An 18679-nucleotide genomic window follows, 5' to 3' on the forward strand; every position below is an offset into this window, starting at 1 on the left:
AAAAAAAAAAAAAAAAAAAACACCTTTTAGATTTTTGCATTTGGGGTTTTGAAAAATAGAAAAATAAAAAAAAAACACCAACACAGTTATTTTCTTTTTGCAATTCTGTTTTGAAACAGAAAAAACGAAGAATTAACCATATGCACAATATTACTGGATCTTATACTAATACACACAGATATAACTTAGCTCACAATAAGCACAATAAATAAAAAAAACTATAAAAAAGATACCACCTCTATACATTGAATTAACTAAAAACCTAATCACTAATTTGAACAAAAGTTATTGTTGATCTTAAATTAGCTTTCCTAAGGTTTCCAACATTCCTCTATCCCTCTATACTAGCAGTTCCTATGAAGCAGCACCATGCCTTCAGCATGTTTCTCACTTCAGAAGGCCACTAACACCTCAAATGCCGGTGGATGTTTACACTGATCCCTTTATAGGGAGAATTCCCTTTGGGATGTTTCCTCTGTTTGTGTGTTCTCTTAGTTAGTGTGTGATATATTTATGTAGGTGTGTGTTTGTTTGTGTGTACAAAACTCCCTTGAGCAAAGACCAAGTCTCTCTGCAGCAAGCCTTGCGAAGTGACAATGCTGGGTCTGTTCTACCTAGCAGCAGTCGAACACTGTTTGCCAAGAGACAAACGATAATAGACTAGGGGGGAGACAACTGATCATTTAGACATTAACTGACCTTATCAAGGGCATAAATGTTAAAAGTAAAAGCACAATATGATTGGTTATTTGTAGTTGACATTCTCTTTAATAGTGCAAACTTGCTGAATTCTGCCCTGCCCTTTGAGTGTTGCCTCAGTAGATAGTGCCACCCAAAACTATACATGGCCGCTGCAGTTTGACATCCTTTGTTGTATTACAAGCTCAATTCTCTGTGGGGTTTGGGGGATTTTGGCACAAAATACTGGGTGAATGTAAAACGGAAAGAAAGGCATTTATAATGTCCGAAAGGTTTTTGCAAAATAAAATGTACGGTGTACATTTCTATTTATTTCATCTAATAACAGCAAATAGAATTTCATAAAAAAGCTTTGGTGAAAATTAAGGCAAACTAAGTCAAAGAATAAGATCTGAGGCTTTTAAAATGTCATGGTGCCTTTAAATTCATCATTTAAAATAAAAACCAGACATTTCAGCCAAGTCATGCCCATCAGACTAAACTCGTTAAACAGAGAAGCACCCAAGATACTCATTTTAAAACTGAAGGAATCTATACTCACATTTATTTATCATACATAAAAATCAGGATTTAATGGATTGTAGTAAAAAGAAAAAAAAAAAACCCCCAAAAAAAAATTTTTTGAAGACTCTTGCATGGATTTAGAAGCCATATAGAAAATGTACAAAACAAGCATACTCTGGTGACTTTAGACCAAAGACCTACAACTAAATAGCTTATATCAAACCCAGTTTGTGTCTTGAGAGCATACCGTTAAGGTGGTTTTACTGCAAAATATTAAATCCCTTACATTCAAAACTTGTAGAGTCACTGCTATGTAATACTTGAAATGACAGGTGTCTTCAGAAAGATTCAATTCAAGGCAATAAATATGATTTCATATCATACTATTCATATTTTTCCACTTTTAATATGTTTATAACCATGTCCCTTCTAATTTTAAATGATTCATTACTGGGTGTTGGTCTGCCAAATAAACTCCCATGAAAGAAATCAAGTTTCTGGTTGTAAAATGTCCAAATGTGGACTTGTTAAAGGAATAATAGCTTTTATGAAGCACTGTATTTTGTTTTTGTCTGTTGTCAACTTTTTCACTGCACGTCATGTCTAAGATAAGGTTTAACTACTACTTACTTTTAAGCAACTTCTGATTTTTAATATCTGGTTTATTTTTTTTTTTGTTTAATCTTAAAAGTTAATGTTTTAAAAACTGCATGCTTTGTTATTTGCATCCCCTCTCATGCAATTATTCATACACAAATCTAAAACAATTTGTATTAAATTTGTATTTGTATTAAACTGCATTAATACTAATTTGTATTAAAATAGGTAACAAATTCTCTGTAGGTCTGTTGTGGAGAGTTTGCATCTTCTACACCCATTTGCTGGTGTAACAGCATCAGAGAAGAAATGAAACTCTATAAAATGACAAAAAAAGGCTGGCTCCATTCTGAAAACATTTATAGAACCTCTAGTGATGATTTCACAATGAAGAACTCATCATAAAATGAAGAAGATCAGGGACGATAGTGAGCATCCACTGCCGAAAACACCAACAGTGTTTTTATTTTTAGTAAAATACTTCTACAGATTCGGTGCAAGATGGGAGGTGAAAGAAGATCCTTCCTGCTTAAAATGATCACTAAATACAACTTGTTGAAGAAAAAAAAATGAATAAATAAAAATTTACAACAATTGATCTGAATAGACTAGAGAAACATTTTCTTCTAATGTTAATGTTGCACATATTGCCTGCTCTTCGATTTCAGCTGCTTACTCCTAGACAGATAAAATAATTGTAGTTAAACTCTGCCCATCATCGTGGCTGGGGAAGCATTTCTATGGGGAAGTATTTCTGTTTTAACCAAAAACATTGATGCCGTAACAGTTGTTTAGTCATCTCAGCAGAACTTCATGAAAAACATACATGCTTTTCTTGAGAAACGACCTGCTATGTTTGAAAGCCTCTGTCACTGAATAAAATAAACAAATATAAAAAGCATGCTGACATCTCAGCTGGGAAATCTGTCACCAAGTGCTTTAGTTCTTTTATGTTGCCATCGCTCATCACTCCACATCCCTTTCAAGTCCTTGAAACAAACCAGCAGGAAATAAATATCTAAGACATAATTATTTTCCTTCTGACATATTAATTAGCAGTATACTTGCACTTGTAGATTGAGATGGAACATTGAAAAAATTGCTTGTTGCAAGTTTCAGTCTGGGTTTCCAAAGGTTGGTGGCAGTGTGAGTCACATTCAGATATTTATATTAGATATTTAAATCTTTATTTAAAAAATATTCAATGTAAGGTTAGTTGATTTTTTTTTATTGAGGAGAAACAGGTGAAAGAATAAAACAAAAGAAAATGGCAAATTCCTAATAAAACACTGATTAAATAACAACCCAAGACACCCAAATCTTTTCCATCTAAGAGTTTGAAGTGAGTGTGTTGTAGTTTAAAAGCACAAGAACAAACTTGCAATGCCTTGATCAACTCTAGTAAATTACACTTATGTGGAGCTAGATCGGTCTTAATTTTTACAAATACACGTATGTGATTCATACACGCACAGGACAAGATCCACACATGCACATAACGGTTCACACAGCACAAAGAAATCCACACAAACACACATAGTACAAGATCCATGCACGCACGGCATGATTAATGCAAGGACACAAGATCCACCCATAGGGGAGGGAGAGAAGAAATCTCTTCTTGTATTGAAAAGGTTTTTGTACAATAGAATACTTGGTAAATGGCCTGTACTTATATAGCGCTTTTTCAAGTCAGGAGACTTGACTAAAGCGCTTTACACTACATTCAGTCATTCACCCATTCAAACGCAATATCACACACTGATGGTGGTAAGCTAGATTGTAGCCACAGCTGCCCTGGGGCTCACTGACAGAAGCAAGGCTGCCGTACACTGGTCCAATCAGGCCCTGTGACCACCTTTAATAATTTGTAAACAAAACAGTAAATTTGAGCCTTCTTTTGGCAGATGATGGCACATGCTGCCCTGGGGCTCACTGACAGAATTTTTCGTACACATGCGCCACCAGTCCCTCTGACCACCATCAGTAGGGAATGCATGTGAAGTGTCTTGCCAAAGGACACAATGGCACTGAAAGCCGGTGCTGGGGCTTGAAGTGACAACCCTCCAGTTGCAGCGAATCTAACGCCACTGTCACCCCACTCGCTGTACTTATTACAGTTTAATCTGTTTGTCAGATGCAAAAAAAAGAAATGTGAAATGAGTCATTAAGTTTTGGTGCAAAATTTTTTTTATGTATATTATTATTTGTTTCTGACAATTGTACTGTTATTTTCTTTCTGTTTTTTTTTCTCTGAGATAATTTTGAATACAAAATTGGGTGTTTTTCCTTTTGTCCATTTTCATTTTTGTCATCTTATCACAGAGCTGTAAGTGGTAAGATGATTTACATCAACAATGCATCATTTTGTGCCCTTGTTATCGATTTAATAATGGGGCGACAGTCGTGTCGGATGCTGGGGTTTGTCCTATAACCAAAGTGTCAGTGGTTTAAACCCCAGCTTGTGTCCTTGGGCAAGGTACTTCACCGGCATTGCCTACTGATGGTGGTCTGAGGGCCTGGTGGTGTCTGTGTATGGAACTATTGCTTCTGACAGTGAGCCCAAGGGAAGCTTTGGCTGCACTGTAGCTCAGTGTGTGCATGAAAATGTGAATGACTGAACGCAGTTCTTAAAAAGCTTAAAAAAGCTCTGTATAAGTACAGACCTATTTTATTATTTACCAGTAATTTTCCACTGGCATGGTTTTAACTGCCCTACACTTACAATTATTAACACCGGTATTAGAGCTTGTTAAAACATCTTTGTACCAATAATTTGCAAGGTAAATATCAGTAAATGACTTGTGATGCACAAATGATTAGCACAGCATGTCAAAAAATATTTTTACAAGCACATATATGCGTGCTTTCAAACATTTTTAGGATCTTCCACTATGAACAGAGGCAGATGTTGTGTAGTACTTTGTCTGAAGTGCTCCATGCTGTTTTTGGGTGTTGAGGTTTCTACTATCTATTTTATGTATTTGCTCTTTACAAAACAGAAGATATAATACGACTACAGCTAAAGAAACAAAGAAAAAAAAAACATAAGAAGCATAAAACATCATGATAAAACAGGACATTGTGAATTTTCCACATTTTGTCCCCCGGTACACTCACATGCAGGATGACATCTCAACATATCAGGACACAACAGTGAGAGAACAGCTTAAAACAGATAAAAAGAGGCAGCCAATCAAACTGATTCTTAATATTATAGCTAAAAAATATTCAGCCTTGATTTCAGACTTGATATCACCTAGTTAAAAAAATCTCCAATCCTCATATCTTGATTTATTTTTCACAGTTTCATCTCTTGAGCGTTAGTCTCTTGTTGGCACTTGGCATTTAGATGTTATTCATAACTGCTCCTCTTTTGAAATAATTAATGTTTAGTTTATTACATTTTAAAAGTGGATTTTCTTCTTTCATTTTTAAACCTGTCATTCTTTCCCCAATTTCTACCCTTTTGTCTTCCAGTGATTTTACCCATCAGCCATTTTAGTGGCGAAAAAGGGACCTGAAGAGATCATATGAATCTGTATAGCCTACAGACACAAACAAATCACATCTATCAGTAGACACTGACACACACACACACCACAACCCTCTAGAGCAGCTAAAGGCTTATCCACCCACAGTGTTGGTAGCCCTATAGGATGATAAAGGCTTGGTTCCAAAGTACCAGCTTATATCTGTAGATCAATAGCTGACCCACAATCCAACTGAAGCAACACTCAGACCAACATGGCTTAAGGCCAGTGAAAGGAATGGCTCAAAACAACATGCTGAATGTTGCATGGGTTTGATGATTCTCCACAGAATTCCTTACTGTCAGCTTGCATTTATTGTAGCTCTCTTTCAGTCTTTTTCATTGCATTTTTTGCAACCATTGCTATATGATTTGGAACTCGGTTCTGGAAGACTTCAGAGTCGTGTAACTCTACTAATACAGAAGACATTTTTAGAGATAAGGTATGACAAAACACATTTACAGAGAAAGAATGGTTGCAAAGAACAACTAAGGGGGAGACGGCAAGACAGAGCGACAGATAAAATATAAGAGAAAGTACAGATAACCACAGAATGAAAATGGAAAAGAGACATACCTATCTCAGGTGACCTTTAACAAAGAACTGGATCACAGACGAGAGTGGCCAGATAACTCTAATACACTGTAGAAAACATATTTATTTCTGCTGCTGATATTTCAGCCAACAATGGCCAAAAAAACAGCTACAAAAGAACAGGTAATATGCAGTATCTGTAAACATAAACTCTGGTCATATTGTGAATAAACACTGCTTATCATATTTTCCTTAAACCAAAACATGTCCAATCTTCCCACTTTTAAAATACGCCTTTCAGCCGCACTTGCCTGCTAAATTCACAAATAAAAAAATAAATTATTTTGGACTGACATAGCTTTAAAAAAAGAAAATTATTTTACCTTTACACTCTCACATTTTAGAAATTAATTTGCATTCATCAGCAACTCTGCTCCCTTAGGGGTTCAGCAGAAATATGTTGGACTGTTTAGTCAAAATTACAATACAGCTAGGGCAATTTATCTTTTGAAAAGCCTGTTAATTTGTTGAGGAGGAAATACTGTTTTCATTTGCATGATGAATAAGGAGTAGCTTGAGAATCTTTAGCAACCTGTTACACCACTCTCTCCTTACCTAATGAGGCAGGGAATTACTGATTCCACAGGGGGCCTTTAACATGATAAACACAGCGTGACGTCTGGCTGGTTTAGGTCAGCTCTGTGTGTGTGTGTGTGTTAGTGTATGGGTGTCTGCAGGTAGAAATGTAGAAGTAGAAGTAAAGATTTATCGTGGTCTATTTGTTTTTCAGGTGACTGGGACTAATTGCCACATCAGATTTGTTTAGATCAGATCAAATAAAGCAACTTATCCTATGATCCATGCAATAAAAAATGCCAATAAACTATTCTCTTGATATTTGGTTAGTTGGCTGTGGTGTTAAGATGAAACAAGCTGTAAATCAATTTGTGTGAGTGTAGAATTGTGTAAGGGTCTTGAGTTATCCATTTCCTCTTTACATTTACTTTTGGAGAACCAGGGTTACATTGCATTTCCTTTAGATTTCTGAACACTTCTTGAGGGTGTTTTCACCCCAGGAAAGTGCTTTGCTTATGTTGGTTGGTCTGGACAAAAAGAAGGCTCCAGTTTAATGTTCTGTTCACAAATTACTGATGGTGGTCACAGGGACAGATTACACCAGTGTACAGCAGTCTTGCTTCTGTCAGTGAGCCCCAGGGCAGCTGTGGCTATAATGTAGCTCGCCACCATCATGTGTGAGTGTGTACATGAATGGCTGAATGTAGAGTAGAGTGATTTGTTCAAGTTAATTGCACTTTTTGAAAGTGTAATATTATTTGTAAGTCAATACAAGTGTGTGACAATGACTACGGCAGAAAAGAGCACAGACGGCAAAATACAATTATCAAAGAATCCTGCATTCTGCATTTCTGTTCTCCATTTGTGGTGATATTACGGCTGAAGAATCCTGTGAGAGTCAGCTATTAGTTAAATAGAAAATCTTTGAATCCATTCTTTAGAGGTGCTTGCTGCTTTTTGGCATTAAGGTACCAATGTAAATATATTACATATTTTAAAATGTCTTATTGTTCAGCTAAATATGGCCTAATTTTAAGGCACTTTAAATTAGGATTTGGAGAAACTGCCAGTGGGAACAGAGTTTGGTACAGGACGTTTTCACTTGCTGCGTGTCAGTTCATGATGGCTTTTATAAAATTTAATTTAATGATTTCAAGAAATGTCCAACTGTCTAGTCATCCTCTGTTGTGGTTATGTGATTTTGATAAATGAACTCTAGGCGGAAGTTCAACTGAAGAAACTGGTTACTTACCCTCGTCCGCCTCCAACACAAGTTAATCAGCTTTGAACAACACCTCCACAAAAGCCCAATCAGCATCCAGAGTTCACCTTACAAGGTCTCCAAATCCTCAACTTAGTCTGCTACCCAAAGCGCAGGCAGTGCTTGCGCAATGTCTGACTGATTCGGTTGACCTCAATTCAACCTACTTCCAGCACCTCCTCCACCATCGTTGCTAAAGCTTCATCAGAGTGCCATTCCTCCTGGACTCTTACTGCGTTCTCTGTCTCATCTCAACTGGTCCTGCAAAAGACTGCCAAGTTGAGCCTGGTTCTGCCAGAGGTTTGTTCCCAATGGGGAGATTTTCCTCTGCACTCTCGCTTCATGCTCATCATGGACAGTTTCCTGCAACCTGTGTTATCCCAGCTGGACTTCCATCTTCCAGGTCCAGAAGCACTAGCATCAGCTCACGCAGTCCACTGGATCTCTCCATACAGCTCAAGCACACCGCCTTGCCAGCCAGCCACCTATAGACTGACCAACTTCATCTATCTCCACTCCACCACCAGTTTCAGGCCTGGGGGGGAAAGATCGCTGTTCTTTACTCCTGTTAATTCACATCAAAACATAATGCAGCGCTGATGTTTCCTGTCGAGGCCTGAGGTCCAAAAATTAAATTACTTGTCTCAATAAAATTCTTCTAATTGTTTTTTTTCTTTCCGTGTGACTTTTTCAGGTTGAAATAACATTCATCTGCAGAATGCTGCTTTGAGTTTTTTTGGTTTAATAAAGGATCATAATTTGTCATTTTTTACAAATTAAACTGCTCCAAACAAAAAAAAAGTTTATTGTAGAACAATGCTTATACAGCAGTCCAACTGATCCCAGATATGTGGTGCAAGTAAATCTTTAAATGAAAACAAACATTTATTTAAAAAAAAATCAACAATGAATAGTTCATTGAGGGAGCAATGCATGTGCCTTACTTGATCTTTAGCCATGGTCACTCAAAGCACTAATGAATTGCTGAACAAATGCATCTATCAACCTGTAACAATATAAGGAAAAAAGGTATCCCTACATTGGCATTACACTGTAATATAAATAGGTGTTTCAGGTAATAATATACTTTTAATTTGAGATGTATGTTTTTTATCCTCAATAAATAAAATTACTTAAAAATCAATACTTTTTTTTTTGTAAATCAAACACTAACAAAGTGATAAATGGCAGTGCCTCATAACATCAAACCACTTATCAATGAGCCACCTTTGCCCTCTGAGTTAATGCAGTATTACAAAAGTAAAGTATGTTTTGCATTTTCAACCAAATTAACCACTAAAAGTTATGTTTGAGCCTGACCTATATCAAAACGTATGTCTCATTGAACTGAAAACAAAATGGTAACATAGGATATATGTGAAAGTCAATATTAAGCCTATACAATAAATCACTATTATTATGGACTTCTTGTTTCCTTTGCCTTTTCCCTATTTGAAAATTGATTCACAGAGTCTGAATTAATTGCTGTGTCCAAAAGATCTCCCATTTGTCAACGGTGTATGTCTGCTTTTCTCGTTTGGTCAGTGGCAGGAAATTGAAGCCAACAGAAAACATTGAGGAATTTCTCTAGTTATGCAATTTCAAGCAGGTTTTTCATACAGTAATGGCTATAGGCGAGGACAGACATGTGTATATTTCTAAAGGCCACTGGACCATATGTACAGTTAAAGGAAAGTTAACCTTTGATTTTCTTGTCAGTAAATGTACATATTGCGATGAACACTATAGGATCAAAATAAGGGGTGTGCAAATGTATCTGCATCCCATAAGCTCTTTAATATCTTGACAGTTTTTAGTAAAACCACCATCTGTATTACATTTTGTTTGAAGAATTATCAGTTATCAAGCAGTTTTAAATATGAAAATTTCAACGTTTTGGTATACATAAATGAAGCCCTTAAAGTCTTAAATAATATAATTGCACAAACAGAATTATGCAGACTGACAAACATCCTAGGCTGATCAGAAATAAAGTTGTTGCCATAAACCTCTATCCAAAAATGTCAATATTCACCTGGTCAAAAAAACATTTCAAATGGCACAAATGCAAATTTCTGTTTGTAGCAGCACGCCTACATCACCGCCTCATTTTTAATAACATTGATTGTTAATTGTTACGGTTTCCGCCGTGCTCATGTTGGCTCTCCTTCAGTACTGGTTCTCCTGCACCTGACAACAATGTTTGAGACCATGGACCATTGCATCCTCCTCCATTGTCTGCAATTTAATACATGATGACTTGTTGGTTCTGCTCCTATGTACATCTCTAAGAAATTAGAATATGCCTTTACTACTGTGGAGACCCTCAAGGCTCAGTCCTTGGCCCCACTTTGTTCACCCTTTAGATGCTCCGCCATGGTAGCATTATCACCCACCACAGGATTTAGTCTACCATTATGCAGACATTAAACCTCAGTCGCATCCTCCTTTATCTTCAATATCATCTGTCTCCTTTTTTACAACTTTTCTTGAAAGGGTTGAAACTTAGATGAACCCCAATTTCCAGAAATCAAACACATTCAAAACAGAAGCTAGATAAATTATATCAGATTTATTTATCCATCTCTACCACAATCTTCCCTGGCTGGAACATCTGTTTCAAAGATGTTCACTCAGTGTAAGATTTGACCCCCATCTTATAATCCAAACACATGTTAAAAACCTTTATAGGGCTTCCTTCAACCATCTCAAAAACATCTGTAAGCTCCCTTCACTTCTCTTCTTATCCAGTGCAGAAAAAAATAGCCCATGCTCTCATTTCCTTAAGAATGGATTACTGCAATGCACCTCTCTATGAAACACCATCCAAGCACATCCATAAGCTACAATATATTCAAAACAGTGCAGCCCAGATTCTGATGAGACAAAGTAAACAACTCCTATCCTTCATTCCCTTCTCTGGCTCCCTATTTCCCCCTTAAAATTAATATATGATATATCTGCTTACTTAACAATGCATACATGGCAGCTTTATCTTATATCTTAAAGAACTCCTCACTTCCCAGTCATCAACAGGGTCTCCACTCAACAAAATCTTACTGTCCCCATCCCCCCCCCCAGACTAAGCTCCAAACCATGGGTGTTTTTTTTTCTGCTACACCATGTCTACGTAACAGTCTCCCTGATAAACAGGGGATGCAGCAAAACATTGAACACTTAAAAAAAGAACTGAAAATAATCCTCATTTTACTCCATGATACATTTTTAGTAAGATGAATTTATTATTTATATTTATCTTAATTGGATTACTGTGAATCTGGCAAGAAGTTACCTTATCAAACTCAAACCAATTGCGGAAAGCTATTGGGATGCGTTTCAGCAGTGGGATAAAGGAAGCTGATCAGAATAGGCAAGATAATAGATGGAGTTAAAAAAAAAAAATCATTTCTGGTTGAAAAAAAAAATTGAAAATCCAATAGAGGTGGAAAAAGATTTTAGAAATATTTAGAAACATCAGCAAAGTCACGACATAAACCTCCATGAAAATCTGTGGCAAAACTTGATAATGCATGTCAAAAAATGCCCTCCACTGAATTTGACTAAGCTGACACAAAAAAAGGGTCATGAAGGTGGTTTTGAAAGTAGTGACTCGGATGGACTACACACTGCTTTCATGCCACACTTTTCAAATTTCTTTGATCCAAAAAAAACAAACAAATATGAAAATGTATTTTTTTCACTCAACAACATTCTATTCATGTTGTCCATTATGTCCCCATGTTGTAGAAATGTAAAATTGGGAAGTGGTATAAACATTTAGCAGGATCAGAGAATCAGTGAAGTGCTTGCTTTTGTGCAGATAGTAATATACTTAGCAGCAAACCCAGCATGCTGGTTCATTGACTAAATTATTCATTATTTCATAAAGTTTGTAATTCATGCATAACAATTGCATTTCTGCACCAGACTGTAATATTCCGTCCAATAAGTAGTTTCATATAGAAAAAAAAAAAACCCTAAAAAAAGTTACATTTTTGATAAAAACCTCTTAAAACATTTCACAGGAGTCCTGGTATGCATACTGTACACTTGTTGAAAAGAAATTCTAATATTGTTTTGTCACAAGTCAAATAAGAACATGAGAGGTAGAGGATGGATAAAACATGAAGTAAAGATAGTGGGGAAGAAAGTGAGCGACAAATGAATAGTTAATGATACAGCTGAGAAAAGTACACCAAAGGTACTTAAATTAAACTGTCCAAAATCAAAGCCACACTACAGCAAAGGCAAACATTTACTGACAGGCTGTAAATACATGCGATGAAAGGAGGAGAATAAACACCACAGACTAACTACTAGAAAACCACACGAAGAGCACAGACCTCTGCCAAGCAGCTGATTTTGCAGAAATTTTGACTTGTAACTAAAACTCATACATGATGTGGATAATCATCAAATTTTAATGAATTGTTCCTTAGCACAAGGCGCACCTCTGGCAAAAACAAATCCATAAAATCCTGCTAACATACCAACAAAGCCCCTTTTTCTTGTGTTTCTGTCTTCAGTAAAATACTAGAGAAAATTAGAGAATCTCTTTTAAAAAATCCTGCTACTAGATATTTATTCGTATTATCACCAAAGTGTAATTGATTTTTCTTTAGCAGGAAGGATAGCTCTGATAAAAACTTCATTAGAATCCATCCATAACTTCTCAACTTATCCTGTACACAGACAGAGAGACAGACACACAAACAAACTCCCAAAAGCAAACCTCCTTGGCAGAGGAAACAAAGACTGCACCATGAACCCACCTCGTTAATACGTAACGTAAATGTACATCCTCATCAAGGAAATATCATGAGCTTTAAAATGTAAATGAGATGTGCAGGATCAGGTAAAACTTGGTCACTATGTTATTCAAGCTAAAAGAAAGATAGAACAAGCAGCATAAGGTATATCCTCTTGAACTTTGGCAAGATAGACATACAGCAGTGCAGAAATTGCCTGGGTTTTTAAACATTTTTAACGTCTCAGCCTTTGGTTACTAATGAGATATCTTTGATGCATTTTAAACCATTGCTCTCCCAAAGGAAAAACAAAAAAAACTTAAAACGAATGGTATGCAACACTGGTGCAAAGAGGCACTAAAGGCAGAGTGCTGCCTTTAAAGTTCCCATTTGCACTCACGCTGATAAATGTGACAAACACACAGTGGGAGCACTAATACTTTATGGGAGTTCATCATCATTGGAGTGAGACAAAAACCAATGAGGCTTTTTGGCAGATTTCCGGCTCACCCAGGGTTGACAAATTGCCAAAGCTCTCTGTTGCAGCTTCACTTTGACACTGCTAACTGATTCATCTGCCATGATTTAGATTTTAGGAAGGAAAAATGCCAAGCCAAAATGCATGGCTTTTATATCTTAAAAGCAATCAAAAAACATAAAACAATCAAAGTTCAATTGAATAGTCATTTGCTTGAAAGCAAAACTTTGCGAGTCAATCTTTGTGGTACCTTTGTTGAGTAGAAAAGGGACAACAAGACTCCAGACTTTTAAGTGTATATAACAATTACATGAGGGTATATAAAAGAGAGCACAAAGATGTAATTAAAGTTTCATCCAACCTTAATTAACTTCAGATACTCACATTTGCAGTTAAGATGACTTTACCCACTCTAGTACCTCTCTAATGAGCTTAAGAATGAAGTCAAACTGTCTCCATAAACTACTGATCCATCACATTTTTGTTCTCAGATACTGTGCAGTTTAAGGGAGTAAATCTTCTGCAATGTGAAAACATTAAAAAATATGGTCACAACACCATTTTATTAAGTTAGTCGTTGGTGCAGAATATTTAGTGTACTTAGCATTGGCATGAACATAACGTTAATTTGTGTCTTTTACTGATATAATAAAGCTGATTATTTTCCAAGGTTCATGAAGAATTCAAGTGAAATTCAAAAGAAGATATTAATTAATGAAGTTGAATATCTAGGCCTATATGTACATTTTTTTTTTAGAATTATTGAGATTGGAAAATATACACAAATAAATTAAAACCTGTGTTTCTAATTGCTCCTTTTTTAATTTATTTAGACTTGTTTGTTGTACAGTTACCTCAAGAGGAATCATTCAAAAATATAACTGAAAGGCAAACTAAATAGAAATTTTTTTTTTTATTACTCTATATCTGTCTGATCAGCACTTAATATTATCTAAGATAAAAGGGAACCTGTTCATTCTGTATTAAGGGTAAAAGGAAACCATACATAAACCCTCGGATTGCATTTGAGTTTGCCTTTTCCCCATTTCCGAATGCAAATAAATCTATAATAATGGTCAGATGTGCCATCAATTTTACTAGTTTTCTAATGTCTTTAGGATGCTGCTTTTGCTATATATCACTGATTGAGGGAGAAGGAGGAAAAGGAAACATAATGTGGGAACATTATAAATCAAATGTTAACCCATTATTTTAATCTTTCTCAAACAATCCATTATAAAAAAGTTTTCAAACCACAAGGGGAAAAACAGCAATAACACAAATAAAAGATGACTCACCTGAGGGTGAAAATTTGCACTGATGAAAGCGTGGACAGGGCCAGAAAACTTGAAACTGTCTCTCTTTGCCTGATGGGTTTTGATGGAGCCATTACCACAAAGTTATTGTCCAACTTCAGCTCCGATAACGGCTGCAACAGTCTGACGCTCCCAATGCGCTGCATAGGCGTGTGGCCTGCAAAGTAGCCCAAAGGCCTCTGCTGTTCTGTGTGAACTGGGCTTCCTCTTCTAGAGTCTTCTGAGCTGCAGTCTCCATTCTCCATGGTTTGAATTACATAGTAGAGCTCCACAGGAGTACCCTGAGCCTGCTCAGACTCACGCTGCCTGCCGGGCCTCACGGTAGGTGGGCTGAACCAGCTGGCCAGAGGCTCCAGCTCAGCAACACAAATTCCCAGCTCGCCTTTTAGCCTGCATGTGCCACGCACCTCTTGAGTCTCATGAAAGGCAAACATCCTGACACAGGGTAGCTTGTGAATGGTGCTGTAATCATCCCAGTCCCTGCCTGCTATGTAGAACAACACCTGAACCTTTGGCCAGCTGGGATGAATCTGTTCACTGATAATGTATGTGTGGACCTTCCAATTGAATGTAAACAGAGGTGAAGAAGTTTCTGCTGTTGGTGCTGATGACAAAGTTAGGGATGGTGTATTAAATGGACCTGGCAGTATTTGTAGCATCTCTAAAGGAATTGGCTGTTGGACAGAGAGCGGCCCGTAGCTAGCATTGACAAAGGGCATCTGCCGAGCCTGATGGATAAAGAAGGACTCTGTTCGTGCTTGCAGGCTAGAATTCCTCATAATGTCCTGGTTTGCCTCCAGTAAGAAGAATGCTGACTCAGCATTGATGAGCTGGTAGCTAACCGGCAGATACATTGGCGTGGGACCATACCTCTGCAGGCCATCAAAGATAACCTTGCTGTCCATCACTGAAAAAAAAGAGAAAAAAACAATCACTTTTCCATAAATTTTAAAAAAGATTTCTTGCCATAAGATCCAGATCCAAAATAAGTTTAAAACCAATCCATGGACTTTGTTTCCAAATTTACATTTTTAAAACTTGCAAAAAAAGTCCAGTAGATTTTTTTTTTTTTTTTACTTTTTTGAACGACTATGACCTCGATGACTTAGAATCTTCACCAGCATAAGATCCAGTCATTATAAAATTTCACACCGTATTTCTCTGCAAAACGTTTGTTGAGCAAAGTGCAATCATATTGATATCAGCATGTGAATTCATCAGGTGAAGTAAAAGTAAATTATGAAATTCAGACTCTAAACCTAATATTCTGATATATTATTGTTTGACTATTTTTTAAGTAAGGAGGGAGTGCTACTTAAGTTATGTTCTGACATGTTCTGTGTTGAGGGGAGTGTTGTCCTCGTGGGTTAGAGCAGTGCGCTTCTGCTCTTAGAAGGTTGCAAGTATGCGGTTCGATCCCCACAGCCTCCACTCTGGGTCCTTGAGCAAGACCCTTAACCCCACATTGCTCCCTGGGTTCAAAGTAAACTTATACCATTGTTGAGTTATTCATCCAGAAAAAATGGGTTTTAAGTTATGCTTACTTTGCCAAAAAAAAACGTGTTTGAGAGCCTGATGTGATTAAAAGAAGTGATAAAAACTGTAAGACCTGCCAGTCTTCCAACTGAAAGTTTGACCAACAAACTTCCAAGCAGACATGACGCAGAATCTGCAGTGATTGCAAACCTTCTTTATTTCTTTTTTCTTTTTTATCTATTTATTATTTTTATTATTTTTTTTGGTGGGTGGTAAACAGCAGCTAGGTTAATACCGCAATTAATTAAATCTTTTTATGCAGGCTGAGCGCTTTCGTGCACATGACTGCTCCCCTCAGGACACAGGCTTGGGAAACAAGTTCTGGCCTTGTTATGCATACTCTAAGTATATGCCAGTAATGTTCAGCGTATGCCATGGAGGAAAATGAAAGTCAATGTGCAAAAAGGTTGCTCAGTAATAATTACAGGGGTTTGATTCTTAAAAATACAATAAGAATTTTATAAAAATCTTAATTTTTTATATATTGATATAACAGAAACGATTAGTTTAAAAAGTTTTAAAAATTTTGTTGGCTAATACTGCTTTATTTTTTTACTCCCTTTTGAAAATACCTGTCTCACCTGTATCAACTTGTTCTGCTTTAATAGCTGTTACCAAAAACACAACACTTTCGAAGCACTTTCACTTAACGAAAACAATCCTTGCATGACCTTAGGCCCAGCTTCCATCACCTTACCCTGTAAATCCTCCTAACCATCTGTCTTTCCACCATTGAGCATCAAACTTCAGATATTTGGACTGATGGAGAAGCCCATTAAGGCCAATTGATTTTCTGTCTCTGTCCCTGCATGTTGTGAGTAGACGTGAGGCTGTAGTGATTTGTGACAGGCGTTGGCCAGAAAGCAATGGCCAGCTGGCCAGATGGAGAAAATAATTCAAAACAGCAGCAGCTCTAAAACAACAACAGACTGATAAACTAAGTACTTCAAATAAAGGTTCCAAACCTGACCTAAAATAGATTTTATAATACTGGACTTTACTCTATTTCAGTAAAAAATTGTGGTAGGCATGTTGGATGTTGGAAAAAAGCGGCGGGTGTGTCTTGGGCCATGGATCCCAAAGGGGAAGATAGCTGATGAGAACAGAGGATCCAAAGAAGAATGGACTGAATCATTTGCTTTCATCACCAATGCGGAAGGATTGACTGCATGTTTGCTTTGACAACGAGACGTTGCCAAAGAATAGTAAGTAAGAGTAATTTGCAAAGGCATTTCCAGGAAAGGCATGCTAAATATGCAGCCGATCACCAAGTTAAAAGTGAGAGAAAAAGTGTGATTGCAGAACATTAATTAATTAATTAATTTCAGCAGAGCAAAGATAGATTAAAGAAGTGGATTGCATCTCCAAACTCCACTACTGCTGCTAACTGTGTTGCAAGCATAGAGAACCGTTCATAGATTGAACAGGTAGCGCTCTGATGCAGGTATGTGACCTTTCTTCCTTTTTTCCCGAAATCCTCAAAATGAAAAATAATTTCACCAAACATCAGATTTCTTTTTTCATGTTTCTATAATTTCATCAATGCAACAAAACCTAATACATTAATATTGCATTGGAATTTAAACTTAAAGTACCAAATATCGTACAGCAGAGTAGTCACATCATGTGACATTTGCTCCAGGATGAACATTTAATCCTGAATGCTTCTTATATATTTAAGCCCACGTAGTCCTTTTTTATAGTGGGTTACAGTAATACACTAACAGCCCGTGTTGCCATATGAGGCTTATATAAGACTTATATTTTTGCGGCTCCAGACAGATTTGTTTTTTGTCTTTTTAGTTCAATGTGGCTCTTTGAACAGTTTGGTTTGCCGACCCCTGACCTAGATCAAAGAATTTCTACTCCAATGCTCGAGGTCCAATGTGCTGCAGATTTTTTTTTTTCTTTTACTTTAACAGACTTGGGTCAAGTAATCAGGTCATTAGCAGTACTCTGGAGAACTTGACAACACACTAAAAAGGTATTTCAACCATTTGATACAGGGGTGTTAAAACAGAGACACATATAAAAGATGAAGGACGCCGGATCTTGAAAAAGGATAACAGAAAAAAAATTTGTTTTTAAAATATGTCTTTGCAAATAAAAACATTGGCTAATGGACTTCAGACAAAACTTTTTTTTATTTTTCTTGGGGAAAGAATATATCTATTATGTTAAATTTCTGTTTTTAACTTGCAAAGAGCTTTATAACAAACTAACTACAATTCCTCCAAAATAAAATGTCATGTATTTAAACGTCCATGCTGTAGGTAAGAAATCCTTTCATCAATTGTCTTTCCTTTATCTCAGGGGTAAAGTTCAGGCCTCAGCTATACTCATAAGGCATTCTGATCAGACCCCAAACCCCCTCAACTGACTCCTTATAATGAAGAGCTCAAAGTGGAGCTCAACTCTTTGCCCCGCCAAGATGACTGAGCGACCTTATCTTTAAGCTGGTGCTACCTATATACGGGTTAGTAAACCTGTTGAGGTTTTTATCTACATGAAAATAGACAGAGGCATCGTTGGCAAGGAAAACGATCAGCCGCCTAACACATTCCCTTCAAATAATTAAGAATTGTTTAGAATAATGCCTGCATCCAGCATAAGTTGTGTTGACTAACCTTTATAAGAAAGGAGAAAACAAACAGCCAAACCTAATTACAGACCTCTCTCATTATTCTAAGTAGGGGTGGGTATCGCCAAAGAAGTCACGATTCGATTGGAATCACGATTCACAGGCCACGATGCGATTCTCTTCTCCACATTCATTTGCATCAACAATAAACAGAAAACAAAACCAAATCATGAATATAGAGCAGCTGCATTATTTCCCAAGAAATGGTCCACATGTCTAGACTCCTCACTTCTAAAAAAAAAAGTATAGTAAAGGG

General features: G+C 36.8%; 1 protein-coding gene across 1 annotated transcript in view; it reads right to left on the reverse strand.

Moving 5' to 3' along the window:
• Positions 1-18679, reverse strand: part of LOC107100037 (transmembrane protein 132C-like) — a 212967-nt gene that overhangs the window by 110779 nt on the left and 83509 nt on the right. Inside the window, exon 3 of the mRNA XM_015398385.1 lies at positions 14229-15153. Coding sequence (XP_015253871.1) covers positions 14229-15153 — 925 coding nt within the window. The remainder of the gene's footprint in view (positions 1-14228; positions 15154-18679) is intronic.

Source organism: Cyprinodon variegatus, unplaced genomic scaffold, assembly GCF_000732505.1.
Source record: "Cyprinodon variegatus isolate N-32 unplaced genomic scaffold, C_variegatus-1.0 Scaffold29, whole genome shotgun sequence".
NCBI classification, from domain to species: domain Eukaryota; kingdom Metazoa; phylum Chordata; class Actinopteri; order Cyprinodontiformes; family Cyprinodontidae; genus Cyprinodon; species Cyprinodon variegatus.